This window comes from Cetorhinus maximus, chromosome 1 (assembly GCF_964194155.1).
Source record: "Cetorhinus maximus chromosome 1, sCetMax3.hap1.1, whole genome shotgun sequence".
In the NCBI taxonomy this organism is placed as follows: domain Eukaryota; kingdom Metazoa; phylum Chordata; class Chondrichthyes; order Lamniformes; family Cetorhinidae; genus Cetorhinus; species Cetorhinus maximus.
The window spans coordinates 76,994,760-77,014,547 of NC_135879.1; the positions used below are offsets into that span (position 1 = coordinate 76,994,760).

General features: G+C 44.0%; 1 protein-coding gene across 5 annotated transcripts in view; it reads left to right on the forward strand.

The window, feature by feature from the left end:
- The window catches only part of egf (epidermal growth factor), a 201,632-nt gene extending 184,228 nt beyond the window's left edge, over window positions 1–17,404 (forward strand). For 3 of the 5 annotated variants that reach the window (XM_078542686.1, XM_078542704.1, XM_078542694.1), the window contains 2 exons: window positions 9,379–9,472; window positions 13,570–17,404. In XM_078542686.1, coding sequence (XP_078398812.1) covers window positions 9,379–9,472; window positions 13,570–13,757 — 282 coding nt within the window. In that variant the 3' untranslated portion in view covers window positions 13,758–17,404. The remainder of the gene's footprint in view (window positions 1–9,378; window positions 9,473–13,569) is intronic. The other 2 variants (XM_078542712.1, XM_078542719.1) reach the window with 1 other exon arrangement.
- The last annotated feature ends 2,384 nt before the right edge of the window (window positions 17,405–19,788 follow it).

Consider the following 19,788-nt stretch of genomic DNA (forward strand, 5'->3'; position numbering starts at 1 on the left):
ACTAATCTCTGGCCATCCAAGTGGTGGCCAGCACTCTCTGGGATGTGTTAAGGGGCTTTCAGATTTAACCAAGAGAGGTTCTTAGTACACCCAAGCTAACCCATGTGTCTCTCCCTTTCATCCCGCAGGAGGAGTACATCAGGATCATTGAGCCTGGTGAATTAGCTTTATGCCTCATAGCGTACAGAGAGCAAAGATGGAGAAGAGAGTGACTGAGGCACCGGGCTGTGCAAAGGGAGGAGCAGCACCCTTAGGAAGCAGGGGTAGTGGGGCTCCCGCAAACTCCGCCGAAGAGCCACAGCGAGTCGTCACTGGTCGGCGCCTAGCTAGACCCAGGGTCTATAGACACCGCCTTTCATTCCTGTGGATGACTAAGAACCAGGGTCACCAAAGACTGCACATGTCCAGGGAACTGGTTGGTCACATCTCCCAGCTACTGCTGGATTTGGGGCTACGGGGACATGGAGGGCATCCACTGCCAGTGGCCGTGAAAGTGATGCTCAAATTCTACACCAGTGGCTCCTTCCAGTGCTCCACAGGTGACTTCTGTGGGATACTACAAGCCTCCACCCACAAATACATCCATGAGGTCACGGGTGCCATCTTCCGGAGGGCACACAGTTTGTGCATTATTCCTGGGACCAGAAGAGCCAGGATGCAAGAGCAATTGGATTTGCCCAGATCTCAGATTTCCCACAGGTGCAGAGTGTGACTGACTACACTCACGTGGCGTTCAGATCTCCGTCGCAACACACGGTCAACTATGTCAACCACAAGGGATTCCATTCGCTGAATGTGCAGCTGGTGTGCGATCACCAGAAACGCATCCTACAGGTCTGCGCACAGTTTCCAGGGCGTGTGCATGACTCCTACATTCTCAGTCGGTCACAAATCCCTAATGTCTTCCAGGGTCCAAAGGGATGGCTGCTCGGGGACCAGGGCTACCCACAAAGGACGTGGATGATGACACCTGTGTGGTGGTCTCAGACTGCAGCAGAGCGAAAGTATAACGAGGCTCATGCTGCTACCCGTAACTTGGTGGAGCAGACCATCGGGATGCTGAAATCGAGGTTCTGGTGCCTGGACCAGTCTGGCGGAGCCCTGCAATATTGTCTGCAGAAGGTGTCACATATCGTCGTCACCTGCTACGCTCTTTATAATCTGGCGCTGGATTGGGGAGAGGAGCTGGCTAAGGAGGAGGTGCAGCAGCTGGTGGTCTCCTCCAATGAGGAGGACGTCGACGGTGATGAGGGTGAGGAGGTCCTCGAAGGTGATGATGATGATGATGAGGCCCTCGCACTGGCCAGATGAGGCAGACGTGCTGGGGAGCTCCTTATAACTGCTAGATTTGCAGCAGTTGATGGCGACATACAGTGAGGAGACACCATAAGATCCGCATACTGCATCTATGAACATTTGACTCCAGTCTGGCTTATGGCAGTACACATACCCTCTGTGAGAATGGTCCTGTCATGGATATGCAGTGGAGGCCCTAATAGTCGCTCAATTGCAGGAGGATGATGACGATGTGCAGTGAGGACACTCCACAGATCTTCACATAGCCTCTGAGAATGTCTGACTCCTGTCTGACTGAGGGCAGCTCACTTGTGCTCTGTGATCAGGGTCATATCATAGAGACGCAGCCATGAAACTTTAAAAACATCTGATCCTTTGACAGCCTTCAGCACTTGACCCCTTCAGGAGCACAGCATCACTGGTCATAGATGCTGAAGAGGTAGGGGCCAGCCCCACTTTAAAGGTGCTGAGAAAAAAGAATGATGAAACTCTGTGACACCTGCCCATGACATTCTGGCAGCAATGACAAGCACCATCGAGGTGCAGGTCATGTGTCCAGGGAGTATGAGGCCGGACCATCACTCTGGTCTGAAGGCACAAAGCACAGGGACTGAGACACCTGCCTTTATCTTGTGCAGGAGCCAAGGTTTCACATCTGAGTGACACGAACACTGCTCATCAGAACAAGGGATCATAGGCAGGGAGACATTCTTGGGATTTTATTGACAATAGTGAATATTATGTACAAGTGATTAACACCCATACCCAGGCTGTGCAACTACATCTTCATACCCTTCCTAATGTCTCGGTGCTCCCCTGACATCCACAGAGGAGGTGGAGGCAGCCTGCTGACTGCTACGCCCTGTCTGTGATGACCTTGATGGGTGTCCTCTGGAGGGCCGACACCTGGAGGGCCCAGAGCCTGCTTTTGGGGTCCTGCTGTGTGGCAGTGGCACCCTCCTCGGCCAGTGGAAGTGGAGCTGCTGTGGTCACAGTAGGAGGGGATTTAAATGAGCCGGACACTCCCAGAGTCACCTGGATGGATGGCCCCAAAGGATCCTCCTGAGGATCCTCCTCCATATTGGTGCCCTAGGGCCTCTGGCTGACTCCTTGAGGAGCAGGGGTAGCTGGAGTGAGATCGAGCTGCCCCGCATCCCTCTCACATACATACTGTTAGAGGCCAACTATGGTGTCAGTAATGGAGTTGAGCCCGCGCAGCAGTACAGGAGCGATGTCCTGGACCAAGGTCTCCATGGCGTCTGCCATCCTACCAGTGTTGACCTCGGTGCATTGGCATGCTGGCGCTATCACCTCAACCTGAAGGCAGACAGACTCCTCCATCGTGCCTTGCAATCTGAGGAGTGCAGTGGACATTCCTTCCTGATGTTCCCGAGCTTGTCTTTTCAGCTCCAGCAACTGAGACATGACTGGGTCCAGAAGCTCGTCATCTGACCTGGGAAGTCCCTGCCGCTGCCTGCTGTAGATCAGACAGTGCAATGTGCTCACCAGATTGTGATCCTGAGGCTACTCTAAAGCTAGGTCCCACCGAGGTGTGTGTCTCTGCACTGGTGGAGGATGTGGGTAAGCGCTGTGATGGGACTTCAGGGAGGGTCTCTGCAGATTCCTCTTCTGAGCTTCCCCCACAGCTTGATTGGAAGTCCTGGTTCATGGACTTCCTTGGCAGTTTCCCAGATGCGCCTGTGAAAGCAAGGGAAGATAATTAGTACATGACAGTGGCCTGTGAAAGAGGACACAACACTCACAGTATGGTTATCTGATCGATGTTGCACTGCTGGATCCTCACTTGGAAGAACAGTGCCAACCTCACCGTCAGCACAGGAACAGTGCAGATCGTGGCCAGCTGGATGGCTCCGTTTTCAAAGTCCGTGAGGACCTTTATTTCAGGCTTCTTTATTCCTCCACCGATCTGTGACCTCTCCCTTTCGTTCTGTGCCAACTTGTCCTACATGAATAGAAATGGAGAGAGTGTAAGCAGGATGCTTGCCAGGCCAGGTGATAAGTATGCCTGGGATCTGTGGGTGGTGACTGTTCCCATGGATGGGATGAGGATAATGAAGGTGTGTGTGAAAGAGCAAATAGTGATCTCCCTTGAACTGTCAGTGAATGAGGGCCCTGTGGATGTGTGATGGGTTTGTGAGTGTGTGAGTTGAGAGTGATGAGAAGAGTGACTTACCCTGGCGGAACAGAGGAGATCATTCGTCCTCTTGTGGCACTGGGTGGCTGTCCTCTTTTGCAGGGCGTTGGCGCTGACCACCACTGCCACTGCCTCCCAAGCCGGATTTGTGATGTTGCTGCCCATCCTGCGGCCAGAGCAGGGGTAGAGGATATCATGGCGAGCCTCCAATGCATCTAAAAGTCACTTGAGGGACACGTCATTGAACCTGGGAGCTGCAGTCTTTTTGCATTTCGGGGCCATGTCTTCTTTTCAGCAGTCCAGGGCTGGAAGCATTGAGAGGTGTGCACGCGGCTGCACTTTAAACATGGTCCCCGGCATAATGAAGTGACAAGATGATGGCATGGCGGGTGAATGAGTGCCTGCCCGCGACGGAAATGGCATGTTTCCCGGGAATGCATAATTAATGCTATAGGTTTGGGAGGAAATGGTCTGAAAAGCTGCCATTGTGGCCGGCGGGTAAAAGGTCATTTTACCCGCCCACTAGCGCACTTAGAGCAAATCTGGAACAATTCCACCCACTGGCTGATTTTACTCCATCCAAAACCTAACAGCTTTCTCGCTGAACTAGCAACATTAACAAATTCAAACAAAAAATGGTGGAAGAACTCAGCAGGTCTGGCAGTAGAGTGAGAAGCAGAGTTAACATTACAAGTCTGTATAACTCTTACTCAGAGCTCTGAAGAAAGGTTAGCAGGAAGGAGGCAGTGGTGTAGTGGTACTCTCACTAACCTAGTAATCGTAGGGATCCAGTGTAATGCTTTGGGGAGCTGGGTTCAAATCCCACCACAGCAGTTAGAGCTCAACAAAAATCTGGCATTAAAAGTCTGTTGTTTAAAAACCCATCTGGTTCCCTAATGTCCTTTAGTGAAGGAAATCTGCTATCCTTACCTGGTCTAGCCTATGTGTGACTCCAGACACATAGCAATGTGGTTGACTCTTAAAATGAGGGGTGGGCAACCCCATCCCATAAATAAATATGTTAAAAAATGCTGATTTAAAACATTAACTCTATTCCTTTTGCCACAGATGCTGCCAAACCTGCTGAACTTTGCCAGCACTTTCTGCTTTTATTTCAGATTTCCAGCATCCGCTGTATTTTGCTTTTATTAACAAATTTTAGTCCAGTACAACTTTAATATAATTCTATGAATCTATCAGTGAACATTAGATGAGATGGCTCAAGTGGATAAAACCCAACAAAGACTTGATGGGCCAATGAGTCTGCCTTAGAGCTGTAACATTCTGCCATTCTATGAATCCAATTCCCTTTAATCCTTTGAGTTCCAATATACTCTATTTGAAACCTTTCTAGGCAATACAAACAGGTTTACAGAACCTTCTGTGTCACGAGCAGTAATACTTAGCTGTTACAACTGCCCATCATCCATTGATGCTGCTCCTCCCAAATTTAGGTTATCTTCAATCTACGCCCCCCCCCACTTATGAGTTTCAAACCTGTCTACCCAACAATGGGTGCTTAGCACTTTGATGGAAACAATTGGTATTTTTGGTGATTGCCAGCAGATCATAACTTCTCCACAGACATCCATTGCTCAAGCTTCTTGACCTAGAACTGGAACAAAGCATATCAAGATGTCAGAAGTGATTCTTAATGTCAGGTTGGCATTTAAAGGAGAATACGCTATTTAGATATGCTTTTAGGCACTAAAGGATCAATTTTACACATTTGCTTTCTCGATGTGGTGCTTCACTCATCAGCACAGGAATTCAGGCATAAAGGTTAACAGTCTGCATAGGATTTTCTGTCCTTTAATTTTAGCGTGCATTGTCAAAATAGTTATGAGGCACAGGGTGGGTAAGAGGAACAGAGGGCTAGAGAGTGAAGCATGGAGGCAGGAAGCAGAATATAGACAAGAAGATTAACAGGAAACCATGGAAGATGGCGGGTGGAAATGCTCTTAAAACTACTTTGAGGGAGGCAGTTGAGTTGGTGTATTTTGGGCAGGGCTTGGACAGGAGAAGGGAACAGAGTTGAAGATGGGGAACTTGCGGTGGGCCTAAACAAATGACAATGCTCAAACTCAGAGCTCAAATATTTAGGAAGAGAAAGAATGGAGCTTACAGATTTGAAGATTAGCCTGGGTGGGAGGGAGAAGGGCAAAGCGGAGGCATTTAGGATGGGCCTGCAAGAGGTGAAGAGGGCGATCCTGGCCTAGTCTGAGAACATAGCAGCAGAGCAGGAGGAGAAACAGAAACAGAAAAGCCCTGGTCAGGTAACATCTCTGGAGAGAACAGATAAGTGAATAATTCAGGTATGGACCCTTTGTCAGGCCTGCAAGTTATCATAAATGAACACCATTTAAATAGAAATAGAACAAAAGGAGAAAACACACACATATGCAGACACATACACAAGGGAGAGAAGGATGACCTATTAAGTGCTTAAATGAAAAACAAAATGCTTAAATGACTGATGTGACATTAACATGTAAATGTACAAACTGAAATGAAATTAGCATATTGAATAGCTTGCATCATAAAATTAAATAGTTGGAATTTTCTCAAATTAGTCCCTGGCTAAATGGTGGGACCATTAGTGGGTCGGGAACCCATTAGAGTCTCCAGTGGGTTTTGTTGAGGCTCTTTAACTGAGCCACAGTATTAGCATCCCACTTCTGTGTTCCCTGACCAATCAGAGAGAGTGGGCAGGATGATGCACTCGATCTGTGAAAGGAAGCATTTCTAATTAAAGGGACACTGGCATGCATCAGAATAGCTCACCTCAACATGGGGTTTTTTGAAGCTGCAGCAACCTCAGTAATGGAGAGGCCACCTGGGAAGGTGACTGACCAAGTCTCTACTCTTACCTGAACGTCCTGGCATTGGATCTGAGGGGTTGCAATGAAGTGTTCTTTCCCAAGGATGGAGGAAGAGAACAGCCTCCCCAACCAAGCAGGCATGGATAGAAGTGCCTGAGGAAGTCAGCAGCAGATGTGTTGCCCCTCCAACCTGTGAATCAGTGCCCCACAAGGATCCAGGCACTCAGGAGGGCAGGAAAGGCATGACATTTTCAGATGTGAAGCCCCTAATTTGACTTTCCCAACATTTTCCTGCACAGCACTCCTTGGAACAACACATCTTGCAGCTCCACTCATTTCTCTCTCTCTCTCCAGGCACCTGACATCCTCATATGTACAGCCAGCATTCATACTCACCCTCCTCCTATTGCTCTCTCACATCCATGCCTCACAATCAGCCACCACAAATGTTTGTCCTTCCCTCCTCTCCACGCAAGCCATTTCTCACACTCCTAACTCTTAGCTTTATTTCCTTGCAGGAGAAGAGAGCAGACAACTTCAGGGAAAGGCGGAGACCCAGTGGGGTGGCCCACTGGTGACAGGCACGTTGACAACACTGGCAATGTGCGCCCATCTGGCCCATTTTAGCAGGAGGCCTTGTTCGAGGAGGCTGCGGACGTCAGCAACGACCTGCTCTGAAAGTCTGAGCCTCTTGCGGCACTGGTGCTTACGCATGTCAAGGGAGCTGATCCTGTGTCTGCATTCCTTATATTAGGGGTCTTGACTCATTGGAGCTGGATCTTTGGCTGGGATTTTCCTGCCCTGTTGTGGCTGGGCCTGCCACAGGGGATGCGGCGCCCCAGCAAAAGGTCCTTTGACTTTCGGTGGGACCGGATGATCCCAGCGGCGGGCGGGGCTGGAAAATCCTGCCCTTTGTGCCTAACCCCTCTGGCCTGTGCAGCAGCATATGGCTGAGGAGAAGGCAGCTGCTGTTGGTGTTGGTGTTGTGATCCTGCTGCTTCTTTTGGTCTTTACCAGAGCTGCAAGGTAGAGCTGCATAAATTGCTCCCATGATGTGGTGAAGACTGACCGCAGGAAGGTGCAGCCGAAGGCGAGTGAAATGTTAGACAGGCGAAGTGGCTTCCAAGAAGTTGGCAATCACCTGTCGAGCACTTAGAGCACTGCCTGAGAAGGAGTGCTGTGAGCAGCAGCCTCTCACCTGTCCATGGAGGGAGCTCTTCAGTTTCACCGTTCAAAGGCTTCCCAGCCTGTCAGTTTCATTGAAGAAGCACGCCCTCTTGTTTTCTTACCTTGGTGGCCCTAGCAAGTTCTACACAGCTTGGGAACAATGTCTGCTGGCTGTTAAAGCTAACTTCTTAAAATCACTATTTGAAAATTAAAATGCCTTACCCGGAAGAAGGCGAGAGAATGTCAGGATCCAGACCCAGTGCCTGTTTCAAGGTATTTAACTTCCCACGTGCTGCCAAACCTGCCCCCCCTTTCCTGGGAGAAATCCCCCTCACATCCCCCACCCCTTGCACACTACTTCAGTAAATCTAGCCTTGGATATGCATGGCTAAATTTCACCATAAAGTCTGAAGCTATTTCAATCATCCAATTGGATTATTGTCTTGGAGTATCCAGGGATTAGTTTCATTGTTTTTAAAGAAACATATGACCTAAATCAATATGTTAACATGCCAAATTAAGTGAATCAGTTAGTGAATCTAACTGTCTCCTCTTCAGGTTCAATGGCATTTCTCCTACTATCCACATGCTGGGGGTTACCATTGACCAGAAACTGAACTGGACCAGCCATATAAATACTGTGGCTACAAGAGCAGGTCAGAGGCTGGGAATCCTGAAGTGAATAACTCACCTCCTGATTCCCCAACACCATCCAGGACAAAGCAGCCCACTTGATTGGCACCCCATCCACCACCTTAAACGTTCACTCCCTCCACCACCAGCACACAGTGACAGTCATGTGTACCATCTACAAGATGCACTGCAACTTGCCAATGCTCCTTCGACAGCACCTTCCAAACCCGTGACCTCTACCACCTAGAAGGACAAGGGAAGCAGATGCATGGGAACACCGCCACCTGCAGGATGGTCTGTCTAGTTTTATTCTTTTTTGACTTTTCTGTACCAGTTTGATACAACTGAGTGTCTTGCCAGGCCATTTCAGACAGCAGTTAAGAATCAAGCACATTACTGTGGATCTGGAGTCACATGTAGGCCAGACCAGGAAAGGAAGGCAGATTTCCTTCCCTAAAGGATGCTATTGAACCAGATGGGATTTTATGACAATCCAGTAGTTTCATCAGCGTTACTGAGACTAGTATTTTATTCCGAATTTATTAATTAATAGAATTGCAGTTGTGGTCTCCAGAGCATTAATCTAAGCCTCTGAATGACTGGGTTACAGGAATACTATGCCCAATATGGGACAATATCACCATTCCTTCACGGTCACTAGGTCAAATCCTGGAACTCCCTCTCTAACAGCACTGTGGGAGTACCTATAACACATGGACTGCAGCGGTTCAAGAAGGCAGCTCACCACCACCTTCTCAAGGGCAATTAGGGATGGGCAGTAAATGCTGGCCTCGCCAGCGATGCTCACATAAGACGAACTAATGAAGAACAAGAAAACAGAGGTTTAGAACACACAACAAAGAAAGTAGAAGTTATTCCTGAAACATAAACTGTTTTCGGTATTTAGCAGCATTTCAGGGTTTGTAATTTTCTTTCATCAATGATGAATGCAACACAACGAATCATCGGGTAACCAGAGCAAATAAGTTACTGATGTGAAAAGGAATTCCAGAGGAAAAGAGTAAGCAGATTACTGCTGCATTAAATACACATGTACAATCACTAATGCATGTGGTTAGAGATAGTTGCATCAGCAAAATGCACTTGTCTAAAAAAAAATTGATGACTGACCAACCAATGTGTTTATTTGTTTGTTTACTAGTATTGAAATGTCCTTGTAATTTAAATACAGCTTTCCAATAAGCTAGAAATAGCTTCTCTGCATTCACTTTTCCAGTTTTCTCTGTTATATCTTGCTGGATCTGATGTTTACAGTATTTAAAGTCTGCAACTTAATTGTTCCAGTTTTACACTGTGATGGAATCTAATTGGAAGAATGGAGAAGCTTATACAGCCCATGTTATAAGAACAGAAAGTCATGTCCATGCAACAGAAGCAGGTTAGCCAGACGCTTTTTAAAAAAAAAATTGGGAGGTCTGTGTGAGTTTTGCGGCACTGATTCGCTGTTTAATTTCTAGTCTGTCATATTTTAGTAATAATTTTCTAAACATGTGTACTTTTTTGATGTTGATATGAAAATGAAGTGTAGATTTTCATTACAGGGCTAGAATCTAAAACTTCCTGCTAAATTACAAGGTGCAGCAATTTGATTCTCTTTGTGAATAGTATTGCCACTTTTATGTCCATTTCCTGTCAGTGGTAGGTAGGCATTTTTTGCATAGAGTAGTACCAACTTATTTGAAATTGTTGCAATTTAGGAAAGTACATGGCATATACTAAAACTGGAAGAGTTGTAGGCTGGTCACATAAATGGGCACAGAATTGCAGAGTATTAACTCACTCCTGTTGTTTCCAGCGCAGGCAGCACACAAATTTTGTCTGCAAATTTAAATGACTGCAACATGCAGTCAGCACAAAGTACACCATTGAGTGACAACATGCCTGGGCAGAGCCACAAAATAGTGAGAGGCTATTACAAGTTAAAGCTAGCCTGCACTAAAGCCAGCCTGCATGTCTTAAAGGGGAGGTGCATTGTGGCTGAAGCAGATACTGGAAGTCATTCTACAATCGATTCTGACCTGGGAAATTTAAGAATGGCGCAAGGCTCCAAGATTTTCTAACACTGCTTTGAAGGCTTTGGTGGATGAGGTGAAGAGCAGAAGAGATGCTGTCATCTATCCACAGGAGGCCCTCCAGAATAACTTTGCGAAGGCTACAGGACCAAAAAGCCATGTTGATCAATGCCAGGAGTCGAGCCCCAAGGATCTGGATGGAGTGCTGCAAGAAATTCAAAGACCTAATACAAGCGATCAAGGCAATGTATCTTCAAAGGCCATACCCCACCAACTGCACCACTTGCCTCACACACTGCTCAAGCTGCCGCACCCCAATCACTCACTTACCAACAATCTCTATCAGGAGTCATACCTTATATTCATAGCTTCATCTGAGCCTCTCACACTTCACATTGCTACAAGCCTCACACCCACATCTCATAGCCTGCACACGCTGCTGGCTATTCAACTACAGCAGCTACATTACCCAAACACAATGAACCACACTCACATACTTCCCTCTCTCTAGTAGGACAAGGCTCATAACCAGAGGCATTAGCACCTAACAGGCAGGGGACAGGCACGTCTGCATGTCCTTATCACCATGGAGGAGACAGTGCTCGCCATCATTGGAGTGACAATGACTGAAACCAGCAATATGGCAGAAACCATTGAAGATGACAGTATCCTCATAACTAATCCTCCTTCTCACATTCCTCTTCCCCTCTAATCTCATAGTCTCTTCTGATTTACAAGCTGCATTGTAAGAATACATCTATTGCTTTCTTCTCATCACAATTCTATGATTGTGCCGCTAAGATACCCAAGAACTGCAAACTGGTCAGGCAGTGATGGAAGAGCACAAAGACAGTGATGAAGAAAAAACACTGTCACTCACTCTCATTCTCACAGCTACCCCAGTTTAAAGTCCAACACTGAGTGTACTTCAAAGGATAGCTTAAAGGCAGGATCTGCACATGGTGAAACACTGGGCATAAGTGGCCTGCAGCCACAGCAGGGGACAAGGGTAGTGCCAGTGCCAGCTCATCAGAGCTTGCACACCAGAACTTAGATGAGCACTTCGATGGGGTGATCTACAGAAGGCAGCTGATGGACATGCACAATGAAGTGCTGGTGCAACAGGCAGGCTGCCAGAAAGCCTAGAAGCATGGAGGAGACAAGCACCAACCTTGCATACAGCTTTGTGCGGAGCTATAAGCCCATTTATGGATATGGTGGCCAACTCCATTAGTGATTGTGTGGACCCAGCCATGATGTAGCATCTGATAACCAATGTCCCAGCTTCCACTGCAGCACAAACAGGAACTTCCAATGCCTCAGTGCTGCAGCAGAAGCTCCGACTGAAGGCATAAAAGCTCAGGCTGCTGTAATCATAGCTGTGGATAATATTCAGAAAGACTTGTAGGGTGTCACAACAGTCCAGCAATCGGTCCTCCACTTCAGGATGACAGCATCCAACCTCCCACCATTACCATTCTGCCAGTGCCCTTGCTGTTACCTATCAGCCATGTAGCTCAGACTGCTGTCTCCCATGCCGAGATAGCAGATTCCTAAGTCAGATCTTCTAGGTCCAGCCTGACGGTCCTCCCCTCCTCCTCTTCATCCTCCTCTCCTTCCTCCTCTTCAGCTGCTCACTGTGTAGCTGGGGGCAAGGGTTGTGCTCTCATGATGGTGAGGTTGTGCAGCTTGCAGCAAACCGCAATGAATCTCTGCCTAGCACACTTGGGCTCCTCCAGAACGGTCCAGGCAACAGGAGCGGTGTTTAACCACTCCTGTGGTCTGCTTTATCGCATTTTGTGTGGCAGCACGGCTTTCATTATATGCATGCTGCCCACATGTGAATAGTTTGTGCACTGGAGTCAACAGCCATTTTGCCATCAGATAACCCTCATCAATAGCCACCCCCTGGTTTAATATCATAGCTCAAATGCAAATGGTACAGCAGACTGCTGCAGAATAAAAACACTGTGACTGTGGCCAGGATACTAGGCATCGACTTGCAAGATGTGCAGCATACGGTTGCACACCAGCTGAATGCTGATGGGTTGGAATGTATTTTGTTGTGGGATATCTCAGAGTTCACATGCAGTGCTTGGAAAGCTGTGAGCATGCAGTCAGTGGCATCCTTCACCATCAGGAAGCCTGCAGTCCTTGCGAAGCTACATGTTCGCTCTGCCCGCAGCTCTTTAAGAGAGGATGAAATTTGGCAGCTCCATTGGAATACAGAGCTCAGTGGGCTTCCCTTTACTAGTGAGCCTATCAGCAGCAAATGCAGTGAGGAATCAGCCTGTGGTTGGCTGAATAGTTTCACTGCATTTTTCGAACAGCAGAGCAGTTAGTCAGCCAGTCGTGGCTGCGCTGAAAAGCCTGGAGTGACGGTTTAATTTGACACTCAGAAACCTCGCATTCTTTTTCTGATTTCTCACCGTCGGGTTCAGAACAAGGAAATTCTAATTAGTTCTGAGAATTAACAGGAGAGAATGTTTTGAAACCCATTCATATCAGGCCCCCCCCTGTCGTTTGGGGTCCCTGTGCCATTATGTTTCATTGTCATGTGTCAGTGTGTTTCATTGTAAATCTGCTCCTGACATTATATATAATTTAAATGTGTAATTTGGTATTCCATACTTAAAAATCGCTTCATTAAAGTCATTATTGACTCATTTCAAATATAATCAAAATAAATATACTTCTTAATGTACCGTATTATTAATAAAAGGAAAAATGAATTTGGAAGCAATTCAGGGAAGGCTCACTAGGCTGATTCCTGGGATGAGGGGTTTGTCTTATGAGGAAAGGTTGAGCAGGTTGGGCCTATACTCACTGGAATTTAGAAGACTGAGAGGTGATCTTTTTGAAATATGTAAGATTTTGAGGGGGCTTGACAGGGTAAATGCTGAGAGGATGTTTCCACTCGTAGGGGAATCTAGAACTAGGGGGCATAGTTTAAAAATAAGGGGTCTCCCATTCAAGATGGGGATGTGGAAGAATTTCTTCTTCAGAGAGTCATTAGTCTTTGGAGTTCTCTCAGAAAGCAGTGGAGGTGGAATTCAATATATTCAAGGCTAAACTAGACAGGTTTTTGATATATAAGGGAGTCGAGGGCTATGGAGAGCAGGGAGGAAAGTGGAGTTAAGGCCACAATCAGATCAGCCATGATCTTATTGAATGGCGGAACTAACTTGAAGAGCCAAGTGGCCTACTCCTGCTCATATCTCTTATATTCTCCTTGCATTCATAAAACTTGGTTTTGAACTTCTGAATAATAGTACATGTATTCATCTTTGATTTATATCACAGGTGATAAAACAGAACATTTTGGGTAGTTGGTGATATTTGAAGATTGCACTTTATCACAATCTATGTTTAAGTTAAAAATAACAAAATACTGAAAGGATTGTGTTGGTATATGCCCTTCAGTATGACTCTAAATATGTTTAATCTTATTCTTTATTTATAGAATGTGCAACAGCTGCAATGTGTAATGAGGGAGCTGGTTGTCATTTAAAGGAGGAACTGATGTACAACCATGTGAGGCAATCGACAGCATCGCATAGGAGACCTCTTAATAGATATCAGCTTCCACAAGAGATCAATCTGATTTACCTCGACAACAGCCATTCCGATCTCACCAGGCCAATGAGCTGAGGCCATTCATTTGACTAAGGATTAACCAGTTAGGATGTCAAGTTCTCATGAAGACAATGAATAAGCTTATTGATTGTGTTCATTTATGTCAAATTAAAACACATAGAACACCTCCTTTAGAGGCTGCTCCAGTCTTTCTGCTGTACAGTTACTTTTCCTGAATTCACTGTTTCATTGGTCAATTGATAAACAAGTTTTCTCATCAATTTTGCACTTTTTACTTAAAGTGCATTTATTCCTGCGGGTTGCCAGTAATAGTCCCTCCACTGAAACTTCCTTGTGTTTAATACTCAGATTGTTTCTGGGAACAAAGTAGGTGAACAGAATAATCTGAAAAAGATACATTGTTGGCAACAATATAAAGCAATGATATTAGAGATTGGTAAACTTCAGGTTATGACAGTAATTGCAAAGACTGCTACCTCAAAGAAACGTCATCAGATATTATGAAATTAGTTGGTTTTCAGTGCATGTTGGTGTAAGTTTATACTTTTACTGAACGGATCACCCATCTGTTGTAAAACCCATTGGATTTTCATTCCATTGATTTGAGGAGAATGGATATTGGTATGGTTCTACACCGAATGGGTGATCCTCACCAACAGATTACACATATCCATGTGCTGAAGACCAATATTTACCCCATCATCAGAACAAAAACCCTGGATAGATTTTCATGAGCTTCATTGTTGTGATCACCCCGGCTTTGTTTTTCAGTGACTGCACAATGACTTGTTCTGCTCATTTTGCAAAGATGCAAAAGTACATTTTATTGATGAACTATATAAATGCACAATATTTAGGGCATGGTTTTACTGCAGGCCACATTTGGATATTGGTACCTGTTTAGGGTCATGGACAGCTAATTCTGTCACTCTCCAGTCAAGGTTTGAGGAGTTCTGTGAATGTATGTTTAAGTACAAATGAAAAGCTGGGTGTCTAAAACCCAGTTAAATTTTTACATTAATTATATTGAAAATAGATGTCAAATGATGCTCAGGGCCCTGGGAGATTATTGGGGTAAAGTGTCCCTGACACTTGAGTGTTGGGCCATAAGGTCAAGTCCTGGTCCTGTACATTCCTATTTTTCTGCAGCATTAATGAGAAAGATTTCTTTTTACTGTTTTATATGTAACAGAATTGTACAGCCCATCAGGAATGCTTACAAGGAGGGGAGACAGTGGTATTGTCACTGGAATAATAATTCAGAGAGACACAGTAATGTTCCAGGGACCAGGGTCCAAATCCCATCATGGCAGATGGTGAAGTTTGAATTCAATAAAAATCTAGAATTAAAAGCCTAATGATGACCATTAAACCATTGTTGTCAAAACCCATCTGGTTCAATAATGCCCTTTAGGGAAGGAAATCTGCCACCCTTGTCTAGCCTACATGTGACTCCAGACCCACAGCAATTGGTTGACTCTTAAATGTCTTCAGTTCTCAAGGGCAATTAGGGATGGGCAATAATGCTGCTAAAGCCAGTGATGCCCCCACTCTGTGAATGAATTAAAAAATAATAATTTCATTAAACATTGAGGAAATGCTTTTCTACGCTTTTTGATCTGTGTCGATTCAGCTGACCTCAGCCAGGTTGCAAATGGCCATGGATAGGAAGAAGAAAAGTTAACCTGCATTCCTATACCTGACCACAATCCAGCCGCAATCTCTATTCAGTGGCCACCATTGTAAAGTGCTCTCAGATTGAGAACAGGACAGGGTTCAGCCCTGATGTCCTAAACAATCAAATGGTGTGCCACATTCATTGCTAATGCAATCGCATGAAGAATAGCTGTTAGAGTGAAATAATGTAGGGTTCCTGATAGCCATGGAAGCATGTTGCAACAAAATCCAAAGTTTCTAGGGAAATAGGAGAGAAAATTGGGAGGAATTTAAGCTTAAATGTTCCCAGACAGTCCAAAATGTGTATTATAGTTGACAATTAAAAGCTGACAGTAGGAAGCCTAGTATTGAAGCAATTCAAGCATCAATGCTACCACATTAATAATGTAGTGCATTTGCTGCAAAATATGAGTAAAAGGGATTTAGAAATCATCTTTTTATTGTGAGGATCCTGAAACTCTAGGAGCAAAAAAAAGCGGCTGAGTGGGGGTAGAATTTGAGGCCTGATCACACTGAGTCTTCATTCTTTTGTCCACTTGTCAAAAATTCCATCAGAAGTGGAGCCGGGCCCTCATATATCCACTCACATGCAGGCAAGCATTCTACGCCAAGAAAATTAGTAAGCCCACCATACAATATACTTCCTGTCCTGCCACTGCTGAGCTCACAGGACGTCAGTGTGTCCCCAACAACCAGTGTTGCTGAGGACTTCAGGATGGCTCATAAATATTACATCCATTTTAAAGGCCATTTCAGCAAAGCTATTAATCACATAGAAATCAATTGTATCGCCAAAACTGACAGCAGCAGGAAGTGGGAATTTTAACTTGTTTTTGTTTTACTCTGTTCCCTTTGCCCTGATGGCCCATATACACTGCAGCAATTTCCCTTTTCCCCTTAACTGACATGGGCACACCTTTGGCATCATAAATTGAACTGGTTCTCACCCAAAATATTTAATGCCCACTGATCCCAGGGGGTGCGTTTGGGGGGTGGTGGATGGTGCAGTGGGTGTTAAGGATGTTATATTCTAGAAAGTCAGTTGGTGAAGGATAGAACTGGAGCCAACATTTACACTTTTATAAGTTTTTATTTACAGAGTTACACATTACAAGCTTATACCTAACCTAACAATCATGATTTCAGTCTGTACTTATTTGTAGGATCACAAGTGAATCCCCAGTTAATGCCAACCACTTGCATACAATTCTATACAATTAATATCCAATTAACAAGGGGCACAAACAATGGGCAGAAGTCCTTTGTTGCCACACTTCCACTGCTAGAGTGAGGTCACATGGAAATTCAGCCTTGTGGTGCCATTTTTGAATTATGTACATAGCAGGTTTATATGAACTTCTTCATTGTAAGAAATTATGTCTAATGTCATTAACAATAGCCCATGACATTTCAGGGTTTAAGTTGGAATCAGCTTATTTGTCTTGCCGCAAGTGTACTATTAGTAACACTGCTTAATACTCTAAATTCTAACTATGGGGTAGATTTTCAACTTCCCGCCCAGGCACAAAAGGGTGGCTGATCTGCACCACCGGTTTTATATATAAGCAGCAAAGCTGAAAATCTACCTCAATAACTGGTTGTTACGGTGACCCCCCAGCCTGTGTGTATTGTGTGGCTGTGTTTACAACAAGCTGTTTGAAACAAAAAGTGGAATGCTTGCTGGCATTTTATAGTTTACAATTTCAGCAAACATGCCAATCTTTCAAGTTACAAGAAGAAATTGTATGTTTCAGTTCAGAAATATTTTTGCCAAAAAAGAAAAGAATGAAATAAGATAGACTGCACAGCTACTAAACTCAGCACATGGTAAGATTATATACTTAGGAGATAACTTACTCTATTCCTATTGTTGGGAGGAGCCTCATCTGCCGATCACACATACTGTGAAATAGTCAGGAGCATACCCATGATTTCATCATATGTGTAGTTGGCAAGTAAGGTTCCTCACTGAGTGCACAAGATTGGAAGGTTAACCCATTAATCTATTAAATAAAAATTCCAAGCACTGTAGAATGTTCTTTCTTTCATAATTCTTCTGGTGTTACCTTATTGCTTTTTACTTTCCATGTTTTGGGGGGGAAAAATCTCTTTAAAGATTATGTTTGAAGCTTTCTTTGTACAAACTAGAGGGGACTGAACCTTTTTGTCTTTAAGTGGTCTGCAACCATTATTCTTACCTTTTCTTCGTTTTCCGACATGTATTCCTTTTTGTGCTCTCAAACTTTTGTGTGTCCAGGTTCTGTTCCTTAGATGAAAAAAATACATAAACACAGGAATTCCTAGATGGAAAAAGAACAAAGTCCATCCAGTTTTCCTTTTAGTAATTACCAACCTGGTAATTACATGATACGACAGTGTCAGAGCTGCTGTAAATCATTGCAAACAATCTCCATCAATTAACCTACAATAGCCCTTGACATGATGCAAAGAAAATTCCAGTAGCAGAGAGCTTAACATAAGAACATAAGATATAGGAGCAGGAGTAGGCCATTCAGCCCCTCGAGCCTGCTCTGCTATTCAATAAGATCACGGCTCCTTCCAAGCATGTTATACTCACCACATCATGTCTGAAATTACTCATATACTGTGTCTCAAAATGTTATTGTAAAGATATGAATCTTTTAACTGCAATCTGTCAGTGTCACTTTTCAGAGACATTTAAGAGTGGCCTGTGGGAAATAGAGAATATAATATAATCTTTAATGTTGGATTTGTAAATAAAGCAATCAACAAATGTTAGTGCACAGGTCCTGAACATAAATATATTGCTGTTTTATTTTGATCATCTCCTTATATTATTTTTTTAGCCCCATCCACTTTCATAACCAAACCATTATCAAAAAATGAATTTTCAAATCCAAATATATTTTAGATAGCAGATAATAAAAACAAACATAACTATTATTTGTGGAAAGGGAAAGAGAGCTAACCTGATCTAAATGTTTGAGAGAGTGGTTCTGTGGGATATTGAGAGTTTAAAAAGAGCTATTTGCTTGTTCAGCATTAGAGACATTAAATCAAATTAGGCTCTTCTTTATGGTCTGTTGAATAGTAAATGTAGATTATTATAGTGCTCTTTCCTGTAAGTGTGGCTTTATCATGGCTTTGGTTCAGCTGTTCAGACTTAAAGTAAAGGATAAAGGTTAATCCACCTAAAGAGAATAGGCCATGGCATGGCTTGGCTTGCTGCAAAAGCTCACATGATTACTGATTTCTCAAACAGTAGTAGTTGGCCCTAAGTGATGGTTTTCTTTTCTTCTCTCCTCAGTCTTCGCAGATGATGTACTAAACAGGCCATTAGCTGCCCACTCAAAGGCTTTGTTTTGATCCTTGAGGTCATGATCTGGGCTTCTTGGCACCAACCTTTCAGTACATTCTGTTTGATGAATCAGATTTGGATAAAATAGAAGGAAGTAAATGTGTCCTGAAGGCATTTCCACATATGGTAGTAACCATCCTCTCTATCCTACACGTTGGAGCTACAGTATTTTACTAGCCAAAAAATAGACACCATGTATATATTTTTGTGTAAATGTTTTAACATCTGAAAGATTCCAATTCTAGGCTATCAATTGGGTTGCTTTCAGGTTGAATTTTGAAAAGATTAGTTAAAATGATACCATTACCCCTTCCTTCACTTTTGCAATGCAATTGAAATACAGATTTATTTTTAAGTATTCATTAGACTAATTACCCATATATTGACTTTCTGCACACTGGCAAAAAATCATTTCAAGCTAGTGTAAGGGTGTTCTGCATTGCTCTTCTGCATGAGCTCAATTGAAACACACAAAACTATTCTAATTCTGATCGGTACCATTTGAAAGGCAAGTCCCTGTACAACTTTGGGAAGTGCTGGCTTCAGAGATGTACCTCAAGATGGGAGGTTATTGGTTCAGTTGGAGGGACTAATTTATTTCATAACCAGCTCCCTAGCTTTAGGTGACACATTTCCCATTTGGCAAATTTGAGCTATGGAAGTTTAGTCCATTTATATAACATCAAGACTTACCACCAGGAAAAGAGCAAGTTAGAGAAATGTGATTTTAATACATTAGGTGGTATAACATAGCCAATTCCAGGTTCATAACTCGCTCCCCTCCCACAGCAAAAAAAATTACATGGAAATCAGTATAAGTTATAAAAGTCTATTTATATTATTTGTTCCATGGAGAAATTCATGGAAATATGTTTGATAATAAAAGTATTGCTGAGAAGAACACTACAAAAATTATAATGAGCCTGTAAAATTTTTATACTGAGGTGCTGATATTGCTTTATTTCTAATCATACTTTTCCAATTTGCTCGCAAAAATCAATGACTGGTTAAAACAACATTTTAAACTAATATTGTACCATTTATGGTGCAGATGGGTTTCTGACTTTT